Here is a 26837-nt window from a genome sequence, read left to right on the forward strand (position 1 = left end):
CAGTGATAACACCTGAAGCTTACTAACTGTTTTTAAGGAGTGTAAAGAAATAGCTTATAGCCTAGGTATAGATCATTGAATGCAAAAAATTATTTCTACTTTATCTTAGGTTACACACTTTTGCTATGAATGGAGATTTCTTTTAAAGCTCTTGAAGGAAAAGTTAGAGCTTGTCTGTAACAATTCCTTTGTAAACTTAGGGTAGTTTTGAGCAATAGTCTTTATCCCACCTTTATATACGATGGTTTTTTCTTTCTGCAAAAAAAGAGGGGCTACACATTTCCTAGTAACAACTATAAATAAAGATATGGCATTTCTTGTAAGGCTCTATATGCCAAAATTATGACATTTTCGTAACATTTTTTTGTAATTTTAAGGTTGTTTTGAGCAATGATATCTAGCTAGCATGACTATAGATCACATGGATTTTTTTCTTTTTTTGTGAAGTACTCACCTTGGATTAAACATTTTCAAATATTGTGTAGTTTGAAAATGTTGCCCATTCTGGAAAAAAGGACTGGAACTAGTTACCTAAACTGTTTTTTCGAAAGTTTGAAGGTCATTGATGGAAACCACATACGATTTCAATGCTTAGTTTAATGTTTTCTTTGTACAAAAGTAAGCACTTTACCCAATGCCATTCAGATTCCCACATTGCTGTATAAGGTGTAACCAAATTTGGGCCTCAAAAGCAGGGAAAATTGGTCAATTTTTAGGAAAAAAGGTCCGAGAGGTGGTTTTGAGCTATAATTTTTAGCTAAATGTGAAAAAAATTCTGCAAAACTGGTACACGATCCATAGAACTTATGGACTACAACAGAATCCATATGAAATCAAAGTGACTGCTAACTAATTTTATAATTTATATAATTTCAAACATAGAACCCAGAAATTCCTTAAAAATGGCCCAAAAAGGCCCAAAAATAGCAAATATTTAATGGGCCATAAAATCTTAACCGATAACCGAAATCGAACAAAATTTTCAAAAAATATCTAAAACCATAGTAACTTTAACATAAGTAAAAATCTAGTAATTTTGGAAACCTTACTTCCTCTGAGTGCCTGACTGTTACAGAAAATGGCTCTTAAGCTACAAAGCCTTGTTTGATTCGTCATTCAAAACAATAGTTGATGACTTAGTGGGAGAAGATGAAAATAATCCAGAGCTATCTGCAGCGGCTGGCTGGTTACGCGAGGTGCTTAATTATAATGCCTTTGATGGTAAAAAATCTAGAGGTATGATGGTGATAGGAACAGTTGATTTTTTTCGCAAAGGAAAACCAACTAAAGGGGAAATCCAACGAGCAATTATTCTTGGATGGTGTGTTGAAATTCTTCAAGCTGTGTTTTTAGTTGCTGATGATGTAATGGATCGTTCTGAAGTGAGACGCGGAAAACCATGTTGGTACAAAAGGTGTGGTCTTGTTGCAATCAATGATACATATTTGATGGAGCATTCTATTTTTAAGTTAATTGATAAGCACTTTAGTGAGACATCATATATTTTTAAACTATATAGAACTTTTCATCATATTATTTACTTGACAGCAATGGGACAAGAACTTGACATGCTTGCTTCAGAACCACCTGAGGGTGAATTTTCCTTGGATTCGTTTACTAAAGAAAAATATAAATCTATAGTAAAGTACAAAACTGCTTTCTACTCGTTTTATTTGCCAGTATGTTTGGGTATGCACATAGTTCAAGTAGAAGATGAACAAGTATTTCGAGATGCAGAATCAGTGCTTCTTAAGTTAGGTGAATTCTTTCAAATCCAAGACGACTATTTGGATTGTTTTGGAGATCCTAATATTATGGGGAAAGTTGGCCGAGATATTGAAGATCGCAAGTGTTCATGGTTAGTTGTACAAGCATTAGACCGAGCCAATGACAAACAAAGAGAGATTTTAAAAAAGAATTATGGTAAAGATAATGCCACATCTGTTTCAATTGTTAAGGAGTTGTATAAAGAGTTAGGACTTGAGAATGTTTATAATACTTATGAAGAGGAAAGCTATAAGAATTTATGTGAATGCATAGATGCATATTCAGAAAATTTCCCAAAGCAATTTTTTCTGTTTTTAACTGATAAGTTATACAAACGACAAAAATAGAACTAAAAATATTTATAGATAGATTGTAATCATTTTTTATGTTACAGTCGACTCCCGGTAACTCGAACACCGGTTAACTCGAACTTTTATTAACTCCAACTGTTTTCTACATACACCCTTGTAAAAACTACTCGTTAACTCAAACCCCGGATAACTCGAACATTCGTTTTCTTGAACCACTTTTTGATCCCCTTAGTTAATTTCTTCGAATAACTCGAACTTTTTAGTGTTTTAGTAGAATATAAATTTTTGAAAAAGCTATTCTCTACTGGTTCTCTTTACAAAGGAGCGGAAATTCTCCTTTTGATGGCAATGTATGATAAAGCAGAAGGCTTTTCAAAAGTTTCGATCTTACAGATTTTAGAGCGTCAAATGGATGGCTGGGGAAGTGGAAAAAAAATATTTAGAAAATAAATACATTCTTGCTCATAACAAAAGTTACTATCAACAAGGTTCAGTCAAACCGACATACTAAATTTCTTTCAGTGAATGTAACATTTGTAAATTTTATAGAGTCTGAAGAAAAAATCGCCTTAGCTCGAACTAATATCTCATTTTTGTCTAAGTTCGAATTAATGGGAACTTCGCCTAATTCGAATATTCGTTAATTCGAACTGTTTTCTCTAGTTCCTTGAAGGTTGGAGTTACCGAGAGTCAACTGTATTTTCCTTACCTAAAGTTAGTTTTCGCGAACTTAGCTAGTTTTATGCAAAAATTTATCTGCACGAAAATTCCTGGAAAGTTCAATATGTGAAAACAAATTACTACGAATTGTGAGAAAATACTAGATTCGTGAGAATAATCCATAAAAACACATTAAAATGGTTCTTTTGCGAAAAAAATATTTACAAATGACTGATTTGCGAAATTTATTCGTCGCAAAATTCATTTTTTCGACCTCGCGTAGGCAAAAGTCAACTAAATTTAGGTAGCTATGAATCATAGAAGAAATAAAAGGAATATATTAATATTTACATATTAATGTATATATATATATTTATATATTATTAGATCTGACAGACCAGGCTGATATAGGTATTCCCTTGACTTTTAAATTCTGTTTTTTTATATTTTAATTGCAAATGGCAAGTGATGTGGTGATAAATTTCTTTGACGCAAGTATCTTGAATTTTTTATCTTGCGAACTTAGAAAATAAATGTACTGTGAATTTGCTTATATCTCTATAATAATAGCCGTCCTCTGTCTGTCTCTGCGCGGACCCCCCCACTGAGTTACAAAATGATGTTACGGAAACACGAATATCAAATGCGATATATTTTTATCCACTTTGTTGCGACGGGTAAATATAAAGAGCGGGCGAACCCGTGGATTTTTCCAAGGGCAACGACTAGTTTGTTAATATTTACCTACTTTAGATAGCTTTTCCTAAAGTTGGATACAAAAAACGGGTGCATGGGGTTAAAAATTGGGTTTATAATTTGACTCTTTCTCACTTTGTTTATTTTTGTGCACATTTTGCAGTGAACAATCCGTATGTAATTTTTAGGCTATAAAATGATGCATATAAACGAAGTATATGCTGTAGTTTTAATAAAATTATAGAACAACATTAGATATATTTTGTAGACCTTGCTGACAGAGGTTGTATAAAAAATATTCATTTTATAATCAATGTTTGTTTTATATTTGAAGTAAAATTATCTATCCTAATTCCAAATCTTCGTTTCTTTCTTTTAAGCAAGTATATGAAGTATAAAGATAAAAAAAGATTTACAGTTTTTTTATGAAAGTTTTTGTTCATACAGAAGTTGCGCTATTTTAAGGAAGTGCAAAATTTATTGCCACTCCTAATTAGACCTACACATTAAAGTGCAAAAAATTTACTGGCAGACGTCATCAAAATTACTTGACGTAAAGGCCTAGATACACTATAAATTTTTCCATCATGGTTAATGAACTGTTGTGCAGCATACACACTAAAATAAATTTTTTAGTGATCAACAGGTAAATTTAGTGAGATTTTCGTTGAACAAATCAATTTTTATATTTAAAGAATTTTTTGAAGAAATAGGTCAAAGGTAAAATATTTTATGTTGGTGTCTTGCCTATTAATGTTCTTTCTTGTTCATTGTGTTAATTTAGTTACAAAACAACTATTAAAAGTTTTAGACGATAGATAAATTCAATTTTCAACAACAACAAAAACTAAACGAAGAGCGAAAATTTTTATTTATTATTGTCAATCAGACAGCAACCTCAATTTTATATATTGAAGAAGAACTACTTTGCGAATCACTAACATACCCAGGCAGAGGGCGGGATTCGGTCTGCGGTACCCAGAAGTAGAACCAGTAGACGAATCCACTACACTACGTGCGGCAATATGCTAGGATGTATACAGATAGTTTATCTGAGTGGGGTGATTTTTAGATAGTTTATATGAGTGGTGTGTACATAGGTGATTTTTATCATGCACATCCGTTTGTTGGTGATGCGCGCAAAGCACTTCTTTTTCAATATGATTTACAACGATTTGCCCGTCATGACCGCGGTGAAATATTCTCTTTTGACAATGATGAAACAGCATGAAGTTGTGCGCAACCTGTTTCACGCCCTCATTATTAAAGGGACAGCGGGCGCTGGAAACTAGTTTGGTGTGTAAGTTTCTGAGAATAAACCTTGATGTCTCGTGTCTCGATAACAGTTTTATGTCAATCTCGCTTCCAGGTTGCTTTTTTTGACATGGGTATTACTCATAAAGCGAAAAAAAAAACAAGATTGGGGACAAGATTGTTGTCTAACTTTTCCCCGCGACTTGGAAAAGAGAAAGTTAAGTTCAGGCAGAAATAGAAGGGATTTTTTAAAAGCGCAGTTGCTTCTGAAAAAGCTAAGGTAAGACTTTCCCAAAATATAGCTAGCTAGCTAACAAACTTGCTGTTCTGGCCTCTGCTATTATTATTTATTACTAGAGCTAGTTAGCTGTGTGTCTGTAAAAGAATCCATTGTATTTCTCATTTAGAGGCTCTTCATATGGAAAATATTTTTTGGGAACGGGGCAAATGTTTTCTCTACCTCCTCCTAGATAATTATTAAAACCACTAACCTTTTATCTTCTATAAGACTTTCTAATATTCTTCTTCCTCAGTAATCTTTTGTTCTGATAGTCTATAATCTTTTTGATGGAATCCAACAGCTGATCTTGCTTTCTAATATTCTTCCTTGCTCAATAATACTTTCATCCAATACTCATATGCAATCTTTCTTGTATAACCAAACACCTTCTTAGCTATATTTACGGGGTCAGTGATATTGTCTTACTCTTTGTTCTATATGACAATAAATACATGTTAACAATCTTCTTTCTTTTTCTTTCTTTTATCAGTTTGATCAACTTTTAGTTCAACCAAATTTATTAACACAATTAAATGGATATCCATATGCAGCTATATCCAAGTTAACAACAACATAAGTCATTTGACACATAAACAAAACAGCAACTTTAACCAATCCATATTGTGGCCAGTTTAACGAAATCAACTCCAAAATGGTTAGTATTAACAAAATAACAAAAATGTTTAAACTATGTACACATCTCTCCTCAGATCTCTTTTTCTTGTTTGAGTACACCAGTTGCCAACGTAAAAAGAAGATTCTTGCAACTAGCTCCTCGTTTGGTAAGACAATCAGCGATTTGCTGTTCTTTTGAAACCGATGTTAGTTGATTCACTTCTTTATTTCGAATCATTTCTTTCAAAATAGCCAAATCTACTCTTAAGCGATTGTCCAAAACTTGTTTTGTGGAATGTACAGCATTGTAAAGTGTTTTACTATCTGTTAAACATTGAATTGATGGTGCAATATTGAAAATTTCTTGGAATAAACATCGAATCCAATATCCTTTGCCAGCAGCATTGATCAATTGCATGGTCTCTGCAGAAAGGTTACTATTCACTACTCTTTTCAATTTTCTTGACTGCCACGGATTGAGGGATAGTGATTGATTTAGTTGATACGCTAAGAAAATTAAGAATCCACCTTGAGACCCTTCTCCCTTTAGATTAGCAAATGATGCATCATGACATACTAAAAGTTTAGCTTCCTCTATGTTTCCAACTGCCTTGAATTTTAATTCCTCAGGTTCACACTTAGCTCTTTGTAACACTTTGTTGGCTCTTCGCATATCTGAAACAGTGGCATCTTTGATGTTACCCATTAGTTCACAGCAATCAAAAAGAATGTCTGGACGTGTCTGTGTAGCCAACCAATTTAATTGTCCAATCAATACTCTCAAATCATGTTTTTGTTTCGTATTCAAGTAATTCATCTTTATCTTTGTGTTTATCAATGGGGAGTACTGTAATCTTCTGCAAATATGAATCTTGTGATACAATAATGCTATCTTTTCTTTTCATTAAATCTAATCCCAAATATTGAAACGCTGTGTTGTGCACTGTCCCAATTTTAAAGGTCTGATGCAATGGCAATATCACATTGTTTAAAAAACGTTTAGTACCACCCCAACAAAAATCATCTACAGTACCGCTATCAGGAAGCTTAACATCGTGTATCGTGTATCATGCGTGACACCCACGATCCACGATCTTTGTGCTCAAAGGTGAAATAATGCCATCGTGGGAAACGGGATCTATCGTGTCACGATGCATCATCAGTTTAACGATCATATAAAAAATAAAATCGTGTTCGTCACGATGCAATTGTTTCACTGAAATGCTATATAATTTTTATTGCTTTAATAACAATTTAAATCAAAAGCAATTAAAAAAGATCACCATATTCTCTTGTTAGCCAGTTTACATTTGCTGAAGTTTAACGACCTCTTCACATCTTAAAAATCTCAATCAAAATATATGTCCGCGATAGGTTTTATTCTTGACTAGTTTTTTCTATATGTGTGATTTTTAGCCAACCGTGATTTCTTGTTAGGCTGGAATTAAAAATTTGTTTGCCGTCGCCGAGGTGAAGGTTTCAACACTAACCCGGTCGGTCGGTTGGTCGGTCGTGATTTTATTTTATCTACAATATATTTTTCTTATATTTTAAGTGAATGTACTAAATAAGAGGAACCAAAAACACAAAGCTTATGAAGCCTGCGATCAAAAAGTGGTCGGTGTTATTAGGAAGAATGTGAGGTATAGAGAACATTAAAGTCGGCCCCTTTCCTTCATGCTGACACTCTTATGCTCGGCTGGTGCATTACACTGAGACTCGAGCGAAAGACGGAAGACCATTTGAAACCATGCCACAAGTCAGTCCGACCTTCATCGTCACAGAGAATACTGCGAGAAGAGTGTGCACCCATGCAAGTTAAATATAACCAGAACATGGGAGAGGTTAGGTGTCCTGTACCTTAATACAGCTTTCGGACAAATGTTCTCGTGATGTAATACCAAAGAAAAATCATGTTGAATAAGGTTTAAAACATCTTTTTAAAAGGGGAAAGAGAAATCAAAAATATCTAGAATTAATGCAAAAAACATATAGCAAATCTGCCAACACATCATCGCGTTCAACGTTGTTTCAACTTCGCACTCATCCTTAATACGTTTCACAAAATTTATTTTTTACTGGGTTTCGTTTTAAGACTGGCTTTCCTGCATCTGCAGAAAGAATTTATTTTATTTATTTTAGCACATTTATTCTTAGTCATGCCTCAGGATGGTTTTATAAAAATCAAATTAATTTGAAAACTCTCTTTGGAAAAAAGTTGGTTTGTGTCAAGAAAAGAAAAGTTGTAAATGTTATGTTAAAGTAGCTAACTATTTTTATGATAAAAATTTACAAAACTTTACAAAGTGTAGAAAAAAAAAAACTATATTGATCGTCTTGTTCTTCTTCCAAGTTCGTTTATTGCTTCTTTGTATTTTTTCCATGTTTCTTCTTCCTCCCTAAAACTCAGTGTTAATTTGAAACACGTACTCTCTTATTGTTTCCAACTTGGCTGGTTTGAGTGGTTTTTTTCCTTTTGCGCCACTGCAGTAGCTGTCTATTCTCTCCTCTTCCGAGAACATAGCAACTGCCAGGTTCTTCGCAAAATTCTTTATAGATTGTGACTTATACGAAATTTTTTGTATTTCGGCAAAGGACAGATCGTTTCTTCCTTCATTTGGTGTGACTTCCTCACTTCCTCCCATCTGCATAGCGGAAACGGGCAAATTATTTTCGATGTTAAAAAAGTCTTCCGTTGCGCTAGTCGGTTCTACAGATGTCGACAATAGCTCGAATAGTGCTGGCGTGCTAAAAATATTTTTTGGAGTCAGCTTCGTAGTAAATTTTTTTGGTGGAGAAGCGTAGACAACCTTATTCGGATCAAGAATTGCCAATTTCCCAATGATTGGTTCTTGATTGCGACGACTTGGTGAAGGATACTCTGCAAGCAAAATATTGTTTGCTTTTATTTCAGCAATCTGTTGAGCAAGCAGAGTGTTTTGTTGCAGGAGGCTTAAAAAACAGGCACTGTATTGCTGGGTTGCCGCTGTATTGACCTGTGTTGAAAATTGAACACCACTCTCTTTGACCTATAATATGAATATAGTATATTTACACACATGACCAATTTGTAGAACAAGTAAAATATAGAGAAAAATTTTTTTTAATTTACCCCAAAATCGATGGATTCGTTATCAAAATCTGGTATTTCGAAAATTTCAGTTGTTTTACCACTACTTTCATCACCGGTACGTTGTAAAGGTTGTAAACAATTCATTAATTCTGTTTCATTCTCCCTGTTCTTTTCAGTTTCTACAACATTACGAATACCAGCTATATTTTCTAGCAATCTGTTTTGTGTTACTTCGACGCATCCGTTATTTTCTTTACATTCATTATTATTTTCATTCCAGTCGTTTTTATTCGCGCCTGCTCCAGTATCTCCAAATGTTATCATCGTAGCCTAAAAAATTATTATTATTACTAGCTGTGCAAAAATGTTAAATTTCTAGGTCAGTAATTTTCTGATAACTTCTTAAAAATTTAACATTTCTCTTTTATATCAGATTTATAGAGCCCTAAATACAAGGTTTATTTTACTAACCAGTTCTTTTTTTATGAAGGTTTTCTTTTGGGTTGGCCTTTCTTTTTCTTTCTTTTTCTTTTCTTGTTTTTGTTCTTTCTTTTCTTTTTCTCTCTTTTCCTTTTCTTTCTTTTCTTTTTCTTTCTTTTTCTTTTCTTGTTCTTGTTCTCTCTTTTCTTTCCTCTTCTTTTCTTTTTTAACGCTACTTTTTACATTTTTGTTAAAACCATCTCCAATGCCTTTTCTGCCTCGTCATCTCTTTCATCCTCCTCTTCACTGCTTTCAAATTTTTGTCTATTCTCAGGGTCATTATAATATTCCAAAAGCTTTATTTCTAAATTAGTCTTGTCATCTACGTAAAAATATATAATATAAATATAAAAATAACTTTAGTCTATGTGCTTTACACAATTATAGTATAAAATTTGGAGTCATAAATTACCACTTAAATCAATGATTTCTGCTTGCTCTATTTGTCTTGGCAGCTGAATATCCACCGTCATGCCAACTTGATAGGTCTCATTTTTTATATATTTTGTTGGTAAGACCATTAATGTTTTATCCGAATTAAAATAAAATAAGCCATTTTTGTAAACTTTCAACAATTTTCGTGCAGACATCTTTTACTCTTTCGATGAAAGTCGAGATTGAATCATAACTTTAAACAACTGCGAATTATAACTGATGCGTTCTGTATTTTAGCTATTATTTGTCGCACGATGAAGTCAAACATAAGAGCTTTGTTACAGGTGCAAAAAGTATTTTATTCAAATTGCCACCAAAAGTAGTTATTCATTTCGCTATGAAAAAACCTCCTTCCCAGGGTTTTCTTTCTTGAGCAGCTTTGACAGCGGTTCTATAATTGAGAACGGGTACGGGTTAAACCATCTATTTTTTCTCCCTTTTGTTAGATTTAATAGCCGCAGGAAACACTATGAAACCTCAAGAGTTAACAGCTTTTGTTTTAGTAAATTGTTTGAGGAGCAGGTGTTATTTTTTATGCTATTGTTACAACAGCGTGGCTTGCTTGTGAAGAAAAATAAAACGAATAAATGTTGTGGTTAATTAAAAAATCTTTAAAACTGGTTAAACACACAAATACATTACAATGAAAATAAAATAGTAGCTTTAGCTGAATTATTTTAGTGCCCAGACGCCTTTCCTTCATGCTCGATAACAATTGGAACAACTTTTGTGATATGATTGATGTATCACTGAAACTTTTTCCAATCAACGGTTTTCCAAAAATCACATATGCCATTTACTAACTCATCTTTTACAGATGGTTTAATTTTTTTACGTATATGATGTTTCAATTCATGCCATAACATTTCGATAGGATTAATAACTATAATAACTAGTGCAGCCATAAGTAAAAACAAATCAATTAAATAGGCTTCCCTAAAAAAGATTTGTGTTAGCCTTCTTAAATCATTCGTATTTCGCAACTCTAATAATTTAGGAGAGCTTTTGCAGATCAAAGAAAAACAGAAATTTGCATAAATGAATCGTGATTTCCATCGCGAAACTATCGTGGTTTTCATGATCCATCGCGATGAACATGATCACCACGATAGTTTCGCGATCTACTATCTAATATTTTTATAATCATGACAGACACAATGAGATCGTGGATCGTGGGTGTCGCGCATGATACACGATCATGATGTTAGGCTTCCTGATAGCGGTACTGTACATGGGTTGTCATAATTCCATGTAGACGCCCATCTTTTCGATAGTAGAACAATCCTGCATCAAATTTACTTACTGCAACTCCAAGCTTTAACAGTTCCTTCTTTACTCTGAAATATCATGTTCTAGATGCATCTGCAAGGCCATAGACTGTGTTATTCAATTTCCAGACATATCCATCTTTCTGGAACTCTTTAGGTGGTTTAAGGTATATATCTCTTTCAATGGGTTTTCCTTGCAAAAGGCAGCTTTAATGTCAATAGAGTTACAGTCCCATTCCTTACAAGCTAAAATTGACAACATTAAACGTAATGATTCCTTTGTGCAAGTTGGAGAGTCTGTCTGAATTGGTTTTTCAAACTCCTCAAAACCTTGTGCCAGTAATCTAGCTTTCACAATTCTTTGTCCATCAACATTCTTCTCTGTCAGAATCCATCTGGTGCTAATGCAACTTTGCTTTTTATCTTCCACTTCATCAAAAACTTTATTTTTGATGCAGTTGTTCAACTCCTTCTCCTTGGCAGACTTAATCTCATTTTCATTAGCTTTATTCAAGCATATCAAAGCCTCTAGTGATGATACCTTTTCAGCAAAATCCCACTCTTCAACCTTTGGCCAGTCTAAATTCTCAACATTCCTAACTTTATCAACAATATTCAGTCAATTCCTATACTTTCCACTTGCTTTCCCAGCTCTTAAGTGCACAGTTCCTGTTTTCCAACCAACTTCTGTTTTGTATTTCACTTTATCTTTAATGTTTAGCATAATATTCTTTGCTTTCACATTTGTCTTCAATAAATTGTTATTGTCAAATAAAGTATCCATACCTGTATCATTATTAGCATCATTGTTAGTAATTGATGCTTCACTACTTAATTCCTCTTCCAATATTTCCTTTCCAGTTTCCTGTTTGTCTTCATGGTCAATTTCCACTTCTACATGTGCTTCTAACTTTTCTTCTTTTAATCGTAGTCTGCATGGATGCATTCTAACATATGTTGATCCATGCTTCACTAGAACTTGCTGACTTTCTTGACCTATCACAGTAGCAGGACCCTTCCAAGTATCATCAGATCTCTGTTTATAATATACTTTATCTCCTGTTACATACTTCACACCTGTTGAAGGTCTTACTTTATGTTTCAAGGCTCTTCTGAGCTTTTCAGAGGATTCAGATTTTATAAAGGCTTCTCTTGCCGCATGCAATGCGTTCAAGTTATCAGCAACTACTAGACTACTTGTCCTTCCTTCTAGAGTGGGTGGATCATTCATTTCTATAACTGGAAAATTGGGATTGCTGCCAAACACTAATGGTTCGGTGAAAAGCCATGTACGTTTTTTAAGGAATTCTTAGCAGCAACAGCCCAAGCCACAGCTGTTTCTAATGAATAATTAGGCTTGTCCATCATTTTACAGACTGTATTGCCCAGTGTGGAATTATGTCGCTCAGCAAGTCCATTACTCCATGGGCTATCAGCAGCTGTTGTAACAATATTGATGTTTAAATTTCACACATGCTACAGTAATCCTCATTATCAAATTCCCCACCATTATTCACTAAAAACTTTTTAGCAGACCCAAATATGGAAATCCAGATCTTAAATTATGAGTTAATGATAATTTGTTTCCTTTTACTTCGAATAACGCAGGATGCACTAAAGCTGGTCAAGTGATCAACAAGATGTAATAACCAAATTTTATCACCATACGACCATTGTTTCAAATCCATGCCAACCCATTCATTAAATACTGTTGCATGTGGTAACCCAACAATGGTCTTGGTTGATTTCTTCTGTACTTGATGCATGTATCACAACTATCTGAAACTTCAGCAATCATTTTTAAAAGATCTGGGTCAGTTACATCAGCATTTCTCAAAAGCTGCTGAAGCTTGTCTTTTGATGGATGCGCAAACTGTTTATGCAATTTCAGGGCCACTTTTTCTTTTTCTTGAGTATCATCCAAATTATTCATTATCAGACATACTTGAGGAGAAGTCTTTTCAATTTCGCTACCCTCTTTGTTAATGGAAATACAATAATGTCCGGTGGAACTAAATTGGATCTGGTGTTCTTGTCCCAGAATTTCAACCTTGTCATTTTCAAAATCAATAAAAACTTTTGCATTCTTCATTGCTTGCTTACTAAATAGTAATGGTAAGTCCTTGTCTATAACTTCTGTTGTTATGCTAACATATTTTCCACTAAGCCAAGCAGGGATGGTGACACGTTTTGATGCTTTGATTTCTTTACCATCTCCGAATTTAAATACTGTTGATGATGGCTCTTCTTTGATTGATGAAGCATCGTCTACTGAAAGACTTTCTACATAATAGTTTAACCAATTCTGCCCGCAAACTGTTTTAGTGCAACCAGAATCCAATACTGCCATGGTAAATGTCTCACCAGCGAGAGTTTCCATTATTTCCTCCGTATAAAATTGAAGTTTAATCTCATCACTCTTACTTTTAGCTTTATCTGGACACTCCCTAGCAAAATGGTAAGTACTTCCACAGATGTAACATCTTGGTCGATCACCCGATCTTCTATTCTCCTCTCTGTCATTTCGATTTCCACTGCTTCTACGATAATCCTTTAACCTATACTCTTGTGTTTCTCATTGCCCATGATATCCCTAACCCTGTCTGTTCCACCCTCTGTCCACATACCGTGAGTGAGGAACCTTGCTGTGTGAAGCACCATATAATGTCTCGTTAGAAGTACTATCACCCGAAACCTCATTAATTTGAACCGGCACATCGTCATCTTCTTATGAATTTGAAGATTCATTAAATACCTTCTTAACTTGATCAACCATTAAGTTATACTTTAAATCTGGAATTGTTGCTCGAACAATTTCTTTCTGTTGCGTAGAAAGGTTAGCACTATTTAAATATCGATAAGCTGTAACAGCATCTGGTAAATCAATATCATACTTTTTCAAATTATAGTAAAGGTCTTCAAACTCAATGGTATAATCCTGTACCGACACGTCCTTCTTCCTTTTAAATTGCTCAAATTTTTCATATGCTTCATATGCACGATGCTTTACATCTTTAAGAAATATCTTGTCCAATTTTTCCGTAAGTTTTGTAATACCATCTTCAGTTTTTAAATATCGAATGTCAAGTTGTAAGGCAGTCTTTTTATTAGCCTTACCATCTAATGAAGCAAATACAGCTAAAGCTTTCTTCTCATCAGCTAATTCTGTCAGTGCTTGCCACACTTCTAACTCCTTTTTCCAATCAATATAATTGGACCCATCTTTTAACACAGGTGGATTTTTGTAACTTGTTGAGGTCATAATATAGATCGTTCCAATTCTGCTACCATTGATAATTATTAAAACCACTAACCTTTTGTCTTCTATAAGACTTTCTAATATTCTTCTTCCTCAGTAATCTTTTGTTCTGATAGTCTATAATCTTTTTGATGGAATCCAACAGCTTCTCTTGCTTTCTAGTATTCTTCCTTGCTCAATATTACTTTCATCCAATACTCATATGCAATCTTTCTTGTATAACCCAACACCTTCTTAGCTATATTTACGGGGTCAGTGATATTGTCTTACTCTTTGTTCTATATGACAATAAATACATGTTAACACTCTTTTCCTAACAGAATATGTTAACTTTATTTTAAGAAGGCAAATTTTCCGTAACACAAAGATTAAAAAATTATAGATACTGAAATTAATCGAAATTTAACAAATCCTTTAATGTAGTTTTTTTCAATGTTTAGGTGTATTTCTTGCTGTTGTTTGCATGCATATAGCGCACTTTCCAACATCATTTTTGTTACTCCTTTTTTTTGTCTTTACGCCATTCTTTTAAAAAAAGTATTGTCATTCCGGAGGAGATATTATTTTCGACAATGTCACAAAAATAATTCAGAGCTCAACTAATTATACAAGATCACACACCATAAGTAGTTCTAAGTGAGGTGCTGTATTGGATGGCTGTTAAGCCATGCTGTTTGATGTTTTAAACATTGTACATAAATTTTAACATTTAATAATTATCATAGGTACATCACTTAAATGTTTTAAATTTTCTGGATGATGTTTATCTCTATAATAATACAGAGACTGTGTCTGTCCGTAACAGGCAAAGTGGATGTGTTCATTTTCCTTTGATGTTGCTGAAAAATGCATGTCTAATATGTTAAATTTTCTGACGTTACAGAGCGACTTCAATAAAACTACTTTAACGTCAATATCCTATATTAAATTAATGAAGCCATTACAGTGCACCTAAAACTTTGAGGGCAAATAACTTGAAAAGTGGTGACGTCAATGATTTTTCACTGCGTGGGTAACTAGGGACCACCTAGGACCAATTTAGGTAATTTTTGAAAACCTGGTTCCCCAAATTAGTTTCGGAATGGATGGGTTGATGACGTCATAAAAAAACATTGAAACCCCAATATCTCTGCAACTATTTGTCAAAAGTACACGATCTTATACATTTTCTTGATCCTCGTTTCAAGATCTATACGGTGAAGGCAACAGGTATACATTGCTGACGTCAGCAAAATTTTTAAACCCTTATATGTCCTTAGTTGTTCGTAGAAAAGATATGATTCTATACCTTATTTTGATCAGCGTTTTAACCTCTACATGTTACAGGCAACGCATAAACTAAATTTTGCCAAATTTTTTTTTGATTTGCAATGCTGACGTCAGCAAAACATCTAAAACAACTTTTTTATTGACCTTTTGCCTAAGTGGATTTCTCCACAGGCTTTATCAACTAGTTTTTGTATAATTAGCAGAAGTTTTAAGTAATACTTCAAAAAACAATCAAGATTGTATGTAAAAATGATTAGGTCCCTTCTTTCTAAGCTTTTTTATGAAATTCACTTGTTTTTTCACTTTTTTACAGAAGCTTTTGATAATGTAGTTTCCTTTTTTATGGGATGTCACAAAAATAATCTTCTTACCCTTCCTCACCACTATAATACCCATATTTTTGCTCCTTCTTATGATGACACATCATTTGTGTGGAGTTAAACCTTATTCTGGCACAAACAAATTGGAAAATTTTAACTAAGAAATAGCTGTTTAACAGCAAATGAGAATGCTGGGCTTGGACCTACCCTGAAAATGTTTCCTTGATATCATCCTTGACACGTCTGATAACTATACCTTATTTTATAAAATCAACGAGTCAAGATATAAACGCGAATTAAATTAAGGGTCATTTAATTAACGTCATGAAATTAACAGTCTTAAATTAACACTGCATTTAATTAACGGTCATTAAATTAACACAAATTTTGAAAAAAGCGTTGATTTCATGACTTGTTAATTTCATGCAATAAGGTAGACTAAAATTGTTTTACTTAGTAATTATTTTAAGTTTCACTTTTTGATGCTTTACTGTTAGATGTATGTTATATACGAGTAAGCATAGGAAAGAAGTAATACCTTCAGGAGAGGGGTGGGATTTGCTTGAAATGAAAAGCTATCCATGTCTCCTATTTAAATAAATCCTGTAAAATGCTTTATTTAGGACCCAGAGATTACATATGATATTGCAAAGATGTGCAGTTAATATTGTATCTTAATATTTCTTTCAAGAGCAATAAATTAAAAAAAGCATGTCCCAGAAACTTTATTTTTAAATGTAATTATATGAATGAATAACATTAGTAATATTATATATTTAGAAGAAAAGTTGGAATTTTATCAAAAATGAGTGAACCATATGTCAAGATTCCAAATCTCAAAGTAAGTCAATGTTAATAAACCTATCCTATTAGATCCACAATGCACTTCTTCTTATTTCTTAGCTCAATGTCATTTTTTTGGAAATGTTTTGATTGCTAGTTATGCTTAACTTATACAAAACCAATTATGTATTACATTACACCTGGTCATGTATAGGTCTTAAAATCTTTAAAACTGTAACTCCAAATGACACTAAAAGTCACACCTGAAAGATATCATACAAAGAATCCCATTTTTATAGCCTTAAGTTTTTTAGAAACCTCTCATGCAATCCCTAATTAGAAAAATAAAAATTTAATAAACTCTGTACTGCAGTTTTGTGATGAAATATATGTAAGTTTATAAATTTGTAGCAAAATGCATTGTTGATATTTTTACAATATAAAACTGATGATGTTTATTTTTAAGGTAGCTTTTAGCATAGCAATATAGTGATATTCAGGCTATATATAATAACTTTAAGGTTTATAATAAAGTGACAATTAGGATCAATAATGTGTATATAATGGGATTCCCAAGGCTTCTTACAATCACATTTTAATGACTTTGTAACAAAAATGGCAATGTTTACGCTTTGTATATTTTTGTTTGTGTGAAGGAGCTGAACATTGCAAATAAGGGCAACCAAATTTTGATTAACAGAGCACTTAATATCCCGGTTGAATGTTTTTGTTTGCATGAAGGACCTGAACATTGCTGAAAAGTGCCAACCTAGTTTTCATTAACAGAGCACTCCTGGTTAAATGTTTTCGTTTCAATTTTTAAAATAACTTTTTTGGCAGGATCATTTTAAGTATCGATATCCTACAGAAGATTCTCATGGATATCTGAAGGATCAAAATAACAACATTCTTGAATTTGAGGTGAGTAAATAGATTTCTATCAGTATATATTAGTGCTTCTAATAATTATCTAAGATCAAGCTAAAATTGTTTATTATTATTATTTTATCTTTTAAAAGAAGGGATTATGTTCCTGAATTAGGAACAGAATTGGAAATATGCATAAATTGGAGATGAATGTGTGACCAAAGTATTTTTTAAACCATAAAAAATAAAAATGGGAACATATGTGATTTATTTAACTCCCTACACGCAAAAAAAATCCTTAGTATATAAAGTATGTAAAATTTTATATGATGTCATTAGGCGACTCCAATTTAATTAGTTGTTCTACGGACCCGACCTACCCTAATTTTCACGAAAACAAAAAAGAATAATATCAACTAAAAAAGTTTTAAAGAAAAAAACATAAAAAAACAAACAAACACTTTCTCATCCCATCTCGTGAAAATATAATGAGCATAGAAGATATCAATGATGTTATTTTTTGTTGGTTGGATGTCCATCTACAATTATACTAAACAAAGTGAATCAATAACGTTACTTAGGACCACCATTGGTTAGGCCACTGGAAGTTGATTCTTTGTTCATGGTAATTTGTTACGATAAAAGTAAAATGCGCAGTGCGCTAATTTTGTAAACACAAAAATAGTTACGTGGTTAAACAGAAGTTTAAATTTTTATGTGATTTATAACAAAAATTAGCTACTTTCGCTAAAATAATTATAATACAAGTGAAAAACAAGACAGATTATTGTCGTAACACCCTTCATCGTTATGATTAATATATATGTATAAAATTACGGTAGCTAAACTGTAATGCAGCAAGAGTTATGCAATTCAGCAAGAGAATGGTCGATACCATTTAGGAAAAATAATTAAAACAAGATAGAATACGCTTGTCATAACACCCTCCTCCGTTATGAATTTAAAAAAAAATGATTTTAATGCTGTGAAAGACATTAAATATTCTCAACTAAACAACCATAGTCCGAAAAAGAATTTGCACTTGAATTTAGATTGTTCTATAAAACTGAACAAAAACATTAAAAGAACACTAAAATTGTTTGTTTTATTATTTTAAGTAGGAGAAGAATAACTTGCTGTATAAGTTTCGAAACAACGCAAGTATAACTTGCTGTATATATTTCAAAACAATGCAAGTATATTCTGTACAACAGCACAAGAATAATTCTTGCTTCAAAAATACATGCAAAAACATTATGCGAAAATACATAGAAAAAAAATAAAGACCCCTGGACTCTAAAACCTTTTTTTTATTATTGGTTATGAAATAATCAGTGGGGTAATAAATGACTTATTACTGTGGAAAGTTTATCATTTCTTGAACATGATAGTTTAGTAGGCGACGTTTCGGGAGATCCTTCTCCCATCATCGGGCAGAGTAAAATGATGTGTATTTATATAATTGCAGAGGATCAAAATTCATAAAAATTAACCAATCAGAAACGAGCTGATAATTGCATTTAATTAAGGTAATTAACATTTTTACTACTTCTTCTGTAGGGCTGGTAACCAAATCTCAGGAAGTTGATACGAGATGTTGTTTATGTGTTTGTTACGTTCTACACTGTTGATGATTTCTTTAATCTTCCTGGCTGTTGTTCTGGATTCTCTGTCAATGATTTATTTTCTACTTGCGTGATGATTTTATGACTGTATCCATTTGTGATTAATGCATTTCTTACACATCGAATTTCTTCTTTCCCCTCCTGTTTGTCATTGACTATGATGTTGGCACGATTCAGTAATGAAGATATGACACTTTCTTTGCAAGATTTCTGATGGTTTGATTCGAAGTTAAGGTACTGGTCAGTGTGTGTTGGTGTACGATACGCTGAAACTGAAATGGAACCATTCTTGCATTTGACCAAAGTGTCCAGGTAAGCGATACTTCCATCGTGTTCAAGCTCAACAGTGAATTTGATTTGTCGATGTAGGCCGTTGATGTGTTCATGGAACTCTTCTAGATGAGATCTTTTGATTATGGTGAATATGTCGTCAACAAATCTTTTCCAAACCTTTGGACGTCTGTCTGATGTGAATAATGCTGTTGTCTTGTGTGTTTGCATGTATATTTCTGCGACTACTGATGATGCAGGGCCTCCCATGGCAACTCCGTCTGTTTGAGTGTAGAAGTTCTTATTAAACAGATCCATGTTTTGGTTAGAACAAGTTCAACCAAATGCAGAAAACCGAATGCAGCATCGTTCGATAAGGGCTTTAATGATGTTTAAGGTGTCTTTTATGGGAACATTTGAGTAGAGTGATGTGACATCAAATGATACCATGCATTCGTCGTCTGCTCTCTTTATTTCTCTGATATATTCTGAAAATTCTTTTGAGTTTTTGCTGTGGTCACTTGTTGTAAATTTGCTGAGGATAGAAGCAACAAAGTTTGACAGGTTGTATAACGGTGTTCCAGTGCAGGAGGCTATTGGTCGAATTGGATTTCCCTGTTTATGAATTTTTGGTAGTCCGTAAAATTGCGGTGGTGGTCCGTCACAAGGTTTCAGTCGGTAATACTGCTTGTCGTTGATGTATTCTTTTCTCTTCAACTCCATTAAGATGTTCCTCGCTTCTCGTTTGATGACTTCTGTAGGATCTTTCTTGAGAAGTTTGTATGTCCTGTCGTTGATGTGTTCGTTGCACTTGTCGATGTAGTCAGGTGTATTCATGATAATCGTTGTTCTCCCTTTGTCTGCCGGTAGGATTATGATATCTTTGTCCTTCTTTAGATTCTTCAATGACAGTCTTTCAGATTTTCGCAAATTGTCCTTTGGTGTTTTGCTTTTCTGTAGCGTGAGGCTTACTTTAGCTCTTACTGTGTCTGCCTCTTCTTTTGGTAGATCTTTAATTGCCTCTTCCACTTTTGCAACTATTTCTTTCTTTGGAATTGAAGCTGGTGTCATACAGAAATTCATTCCTTTTGATAGAAGGAGTGTTTCTTCTGTCGTGAGTTGTCTGTTGGAGAGATTGACAATCCGTTTGCTCTTGTTTATACCTGTTTGTGTATCATTGTTGAATCTGTCATTGATTTTGTTGAACTTTTTAAGGTGTTGGTTTTTAACCGATCTCATTTCTTTTTCATACACGCTATCGTGAATATTCTTAACCTGTTTATATTGGTCGATGAGCATGTATTACATGTACATCATTTTACTTTGCCCGATGATGGGAGAAGGATCTCCCGAAACGTCACCTACTAAACTATCATGTTCAAGAAATGATAAACTTTCCACAGTAATATGAATACTGAACAGACAAACCAAAATAATATCTTCAACAATAAATGACTTATTAACCTTTTAGCCTGTCTCTACATCAAAATATAGACCGTTGCTTGCATTGACCTCAATGCGTTTGGTCCATGACGTCATGACCTCTGTCTATATTTTCCCGTATAAACCGGCTAAATAGTTCATAAGCCATTAATATAAATAAAAGTAGTATTGAGACATATAAAATGGTGTTAAAATAATAGATTAAAAACTGTAAGTTTTCAATAATTTTTTGAATTTTATGTATTATTTCTCTGTCCTCGAACGTAATAATAGTTTGTTGTAAACACTTGGCCCCATAAAATAAAAGCCGTTCTTTGCAATCTCTAGTTTAACTTGTGGAAGTTTTAACATGTATATATTGATTGTTTCTTGTTTTTTTTGTATGATTCACCTTTATGAAGTACTTGATAAAGTCATAACAAATTTTGCCATCAATGCATTTACGTACAATGCAGCAACTGTTTCTGAATATCTTGTTATGGATTGTACTAAGATCTTGGTTATTTGTGATGCACCTTGCTAGATAAGTGAAGCGAGTTTTTTCAACTGAATGTTGTTTAAATTCAAAGTGAGAATGTTGTTAAAGGTTATAAGAGATACGATCATGGTGTTGTAAATTGTGGTTGCTTTATCTGTATCCAACTGCGGTTTTAAGGCAGACAACAGCTGAAGTCTATTTGACGCTTCTTTTCACTTAATAAAAGTTTAGAATCTTTAATGGAGCCTAGGATTTATAGCTAAATGTTTGGTGCATCTCCACCAAATTATAAACTATTTTGAAAGCATTTTGTATGCATTTCAACTTTCTACTTGTTCCGATTAACATTGATTCGGTTTTTACTTTCTTTAAATTAATTGCTAAGTCGTTGTCATGTAGATACTTCGCAACGTTCATTAGTTCTTTCTTCAAAACATTTTCAATTACATGAAAGTTATCACTGGAAACATAAATCACCGTGCCGTCTGCATTATGGATGATACGGGCTCTTAATAAGACTTCTAGAAAATCGTTAAAGAAAGTTAGGAAGGCAAAGAGCCAAAAATAGACCCTTGTGGAACACCACAATGAACATGTTTGACTTCTGATTTTACATTATCTAAAACAATATGATGTAAACAAATCAAGTTTCTTGTTGTTAATAAGTAATAAGTAGTTTGTTTTTCAAGTAAAGTACCATGTACAACATTGTCGAATGCCTTTTGTAAATCCATAAAAACTACAAACTTCCTTACAAATGTTAAGGAAGGATTTTCCCAAGTAGTAACTTAAACCTGTTTATTTCACATCATTGATCATAATTTTTAATTAATTTTTCATGAAACCCATAATTAATGAATGAAATTCCATAACGCTTGTTAACATTATAAAAGTCCTTAAAAACTGATATGATATCATTTAAGGAAGCTTCTAGAACTTGATCATGCTAGCTTTGCGTATTGAGAAAAAATTTGATTTTAATTTTGTTTTTCTATTTTGATTTTAGTCCTAAAATTTCTTGTAAATTAACATTCAAATTTTGTTGAGATTAATGAAAGGTCCCAGAAATCAATGTTTGCATTGTGTAGCCACCAACTGCAACATTTTGTTTGCATAATGTTTGTTTTAAACCAATCAAAATATTTCCCAGCATGATTAAAGTTCGTTTACAAGATCAAAACTACTTTTAGTGCAATATGCTCTAGACCTAATTTACTAGATGACCATAATGTATATTTTTCAATGAATAAAACACTAATTCCACATAAATGAATACCTGTCAAAACTAATCCTCCAGACCAGGAGAAAATTATTTTAGTGGGTTTTACAGGGCAAGCATATAAATAAGACATTCCAAGTTTATGATGTGAAAAAATTCACATATCTAGGTAAGATAAAGTTAGTCCCGCTATAACACTTCACTCACTGTAACTTCATTCGTAAGAATAAATCAGCTATATTCCTAGAATGAAAAATGGCAATTTTTGATATTGATGATTCAAGGTAACATAGCAAGAAAACTACTGTATGGAATGTATTGAAAAACGCCCCGTTTTGTGTAAAAGATCAGTGATACTTTCTTGAGGGCTCATATGATCCTTTATATTTCCCAGGAACTGTTGAAGAGGCTTCAGTATACATTGAAGGCACTGTTACTTCTCCTTTATCCTCTTTGTACATCACTCTGAATCACTTTGGTATTGCTTACTACTTCTTTGTCCAAGGCTAAATTTTATCAGATTCTAGCATAAATCACATCAGGGATCCACAGCACCCGATTACAGGTCACAAGGGAGAATGGGTTAATTAAAAACAAGCTTTGTAAAATGCTGCAACATATTTGACTTCTAGTGGTCACACAAATGTTTCTAGGTTGCATTCCATGCATCTCAAAGAATTGCTTGTATCTGTAAAGGTTTTATTAGGCCTGTGATTTTTAAGGTTAGCTCCCTGAATTTCTCCCCAAATTGTCCTGGAATGTCAAACAATTTTGTCCTGGAATACTGGAATGCCCCAGAATTTACATTTCAATTATCTGTGGTCACCATGCATCCGAATAAGATAAATTTTTCTAAAACCTGGTTATAAAAGAATACTCAACTAAAAATCTATCAGCAGGATGACTAGAGAACAAAAATGCAATCGATGTTTCAGTGCGAATTAAAAAGGTTAAAAAATCATTTGCACACTCAGGCTCCTTGTGAACACCTTACACATGGTTAATAACAATGTGAAAAATTCAAGGATTGCGAAGTGAGAAAGACAAAAACTTGAGTCAAGCAGAAAATGAAGTAACTATCACAAAAGAAGTAACTTCGTCCCTAGCCTACTGTTCGATGTTATATCTTCTTCGAATACTTTTTATTAAATTTTCATCAGCTACAATGACATATAATAACAAATTTTTAAACCAACTTTCCTGCAACATCTCTCTTACAATAACCTTGCACTTTCAAAATGATATAATGATTAATCTCTAGTACAATTAGCCTTTTTGCAGAAAAAGATTAATTTGAAACTGAAAAAAATATTTCTCTTTGTATACTAAAGAGTACAGGTACAACATATAGTCTGTGCTTTTCTTCGGGAGGTACCCTTCAAGTAAAAAAATGATATGGTCACAAAGAGATGCTGATCCACATTACTATTTTATGTCAATAAAATTGAGAAATCAAAGGAATATTCTACATGAGGAGCAGCTCTAGTTAAAAACTTTTGCATGTTTTCTTGTAAGTATTACCTTTCACAAAAGGCATTTTGTGTTCCTTATTTTTTTTAAGGAGATCCTAAAGTAGTTTGTAAAGTTGACATTAAAAGTGTCGACAAAAAAGAAAACAATTCATGATTTAAAGGGGAAGTAAGCTCTAATTTTTTATTTAAGAAAACAGTAGCCGCAACAAAAAAATTTCTTTTGATATAAAAGTTTCACCAACTTTGTGAAAAGTTGTGTTTACTACGCGTGAAATTGTGATTTTAAAATGATTGGGTCAAGTTAATTATGACGTTTTTTAGTTTAGAAATTGTAGTGTGCTGGCGGTGGTAGTAGTATTAGTTGTTAGTTTATTTAAACATTCACGTTTAACTGCTTGAGAACATCAACTGCACTAACAGAACAGGTAATTATAAATCAAAAGAAAATGTTGACGATGTTGTAGTTTTTTTCAAAATTTCCAGCACAGAGAAAAAAAATGAGCTTCGAAAAAGATGGTTACATAACATTGGAATAACTAGTCCCTTGCCTAAGGATTAAGGATTTTATACATGTTCCATGCACTTTGAGCCAGACTGCTTTGAAAGAGTAAATCATTTGTTTGTGTTTGTGCAAACCAAACACAATCTTTCATATTTGTTTATCAAAATAAAAAGATACAAGCTCGGTGTGTATGTACCCATCAAATCTGTAATACATGTTTTTCCTAAAATAGGAAATTTAAAATTAACCCCCTGTTCACATACACTCATTGAGTTACATCTCACTATTGTATTTCTTTATTAAAGCTTTGGTATTCTATTTTTTTAATTCCTTCGTCATTGTTGCTTTCAGGCCTTCTTCATTGGATTTCGAAAATGCAGTTGCAAAAATAATTCGAATGGAGAACAATATGTTTTTTTTCACAAAACATTGTGTTGAAAAGTTTATTGTAAAGACAAGCTTGGTTAGAAACTTTATCATGTCGAGCGTATGGAAAATGTATTTTGTTTTTTATCAAACTTTTTCTTTTTAACACGATTCAATTTAACAATTTCCATTAATTGAAGACAGAAGGATGTTAAAGATATAAAATGGATATCACTTTAGTCTTGATTATAATTATGAAAGATTTTATGTTTTGCGAAATTATTTGTACTTTCGAAGTAGTCGTCCGGAATTTCATTATTATCTTTGCAGCACAAACTTTCAGAGAATAAACTCATCGGTCTACAGTGACCACCTCATTTACAACAATTATTGTTCTCAATTCGATTGCCTTCTTTTTGTATAACTTCGTCTTCATGGTTTGAACTTAATATTTTTTTTTGTTCTTCCGACAACATTTCAGGTTCAAAACTAAATGGCTTTAGAGCCCAAATGTCTGGAACAGTGTTTCTTCGTCACTGGACAAGAAACTATAATGTATTTTATGTTTCTTTTTCGAAAGTCTGTTGCATTATAAGCACCAACATAGGGCCTCGTCTAGCTAGCGCAATGTTTTGACCTATAAAACGTCGTATTCAAAGTAGAACCACGTCTTTTTTATTTTAATGCGCTTTTTTCAAAAACAAAGTTTTTACAAAGATATGAACAGGGAATATAGGTATTTAGAGATAAATTTTTTTTGTTTGTGTTATTTTTCTAATTTTATAAGTTCAAATACAAATACGTATAGTCAAAAAAAAAATTCACATTTTTGAATTGGCAATTATTGCACTTAAGGATGGAGGTAATATAAAAAGGCCTTTTTTATGTTACAAAAAAAAATCACAAAACAATTAAAATTTTTGACAATTAACTTTCACAATTAGCCTATTTCACGATTTCCCTATTTTAGCATGACTCTAGCCTTTGAAATCGTAAAAGTTACTTCAGTTGAAGCAATAAACCATGTTTAATCTGATATTTTAAACATACAAAATTTGGTATTTAGGGAAATGTACTGAAAACAGAAACAACAACAAATAAACCAAAAAAAGAATAAAAAAGCAACAGAGTAATAAAAAAGGATGTTATTTGATTTTTATCTTGATGCAATTTATTTGTGGTGTGGTTATTTTAACATTCTATGTTTCCTTCAAGACTCTCTTGAAACCAAACAAAAGGATGTTTACTTCTTACAATGATAAAGCGAAAACGTAAAGAAAGCATGTACACTTACTTTATAAACATCCTTTATTTGTAAAAATAAGTTAATATAAAACCAGATAAGCTGGTTATCTGATTTCATCTTAACTAAAAAAATTGTCTAAGGGCTTCCTAAATATATATTATCGCTTTTAGCTATACAATGCTGAAGAAGGAAAAGTAATGGTGTCCTTGGTGGATGTATCGGATAAAAAACTTTTCCCACACTATCTTGTTGTTGATGGAAATGGAGAGAAGGTTAAAAAGGATATACATTGTATAAATCTAAAGAAGGGTGAACCAAAAAAGTTAGTATGAAAACTTTTCATTAGCAAGAAAGTATGTCAAATTTGATTGGTTAAGAGGAGAGACATTAATTAATACAATATGTTATATTTTACTTGGAAAAATATTAGCAGTCTTTGTAGCAAGAGAAAAAACAAACACTTAAGTGCAACAAGTTCTTTATATGAGAACAATTAATAAGAACAATTTCTAAATGTCAAATTAACCATTTTAAGCATTACACATGGTGACCGCTGTGCTGGAATGCCCTGGAATTTAGTTTTTGTCCTGGAATGTCTTGGACTTTCCTTCTTTTTAGAGATTGTCCTGGAATGTCCTGGAATTTAGTTTGAAGGCTGCGTATTTAATTTTAAGATTCATCAAATTCTTTTTTTTAGGTTTTCTTGCTTGATTTCTAGTTTTATCATTGTTTTAGTATTTATCTACCATGGTATATCTATGTTATATTTCACTTGACCTTACCTAACAATTAAGTTTCTTATAGTTTACTTTTTATTTCTGTTTAAAGCTAGACTAAAAGAGATTACTAATGATATAATAATGCTAAGAAAATTAAAAT

The 26837-nt window shown here is 32.7% G+C and overlaps 2 protein-coding genes across 8 annotated transcripts in view; both read left to right on the plus strand.

Moving 5' to 3' along the window:
* Window positions 1-123: 123 nt before the first annotated feature.
* On the plus strand, window positions 124-3748 carry LOC130635838 (farnesyl pyrophosphate synthase-like). The gene has a single exon (XM_057445336.1). It carries the CDS (start codon window positions 1239-1241, stop codon window positions 2112-2114), a length of 876 nt encoding a protein of 291 aa, XP_057301319.1. The 5' UTR covers window positions 124-1238; the 3' UTR covers window positions 2115-3748.
* An 810-nt stretch (window positions 3749-4558) lies between these two features.
* LOC130635837 (uncharacterized) overlaps window positions 4559-26837 on the plus strand; it is a 32480-nt gene continuing 10201 nt past the window's right edge. For 3 of the 7 annotated variants that reach the window (XM_057445329.1, XM_057445334.1, XM_057445333.1), the window contains exons 1-4: window positions 6652-7427; window positions 16468-16528; window positions 17311-17391; window positions 26129-26280. In XM_057445329.1, coding sequence (XP_057301312.1) covers window positions 16493-16528; window positions 17311-17391; window positions 26129-26280 — 269 coding nt within the window. In that variant the 5' untranslated portion in view covers window positions 6652-7427; window positions 16468-16492. Of the gene's footprint in view, window positions 4969-6651; window positions 7428-16467; window positions 16529-17310; window positions 17392-24697; window positions 24845-26128; window positions 26281-26837 lie in introns of those variants that run through there. The other 4 variants (XM_057445330.1, XM_057445331.1, XM_057445332.1 and 1 more) reach the window with 4 other exon arrangements.

This window comes from Hydractinia symbiolongicarpus, chromosome 3 (genome assembly GCF_029227915.1).
Source record: "Hydractinia symbiolongicarpus strain clone_291-10 chromosome 3, HSymV2.1, whole genome shotgun sequence".
Lineage (NCBI taxonomy): Eukaryota > Metazoa > Cnidaria > Hydrozoa > Anthoathecata > Hydractiniidae > Hydractinia > Hydractinia symbiolongicarpus.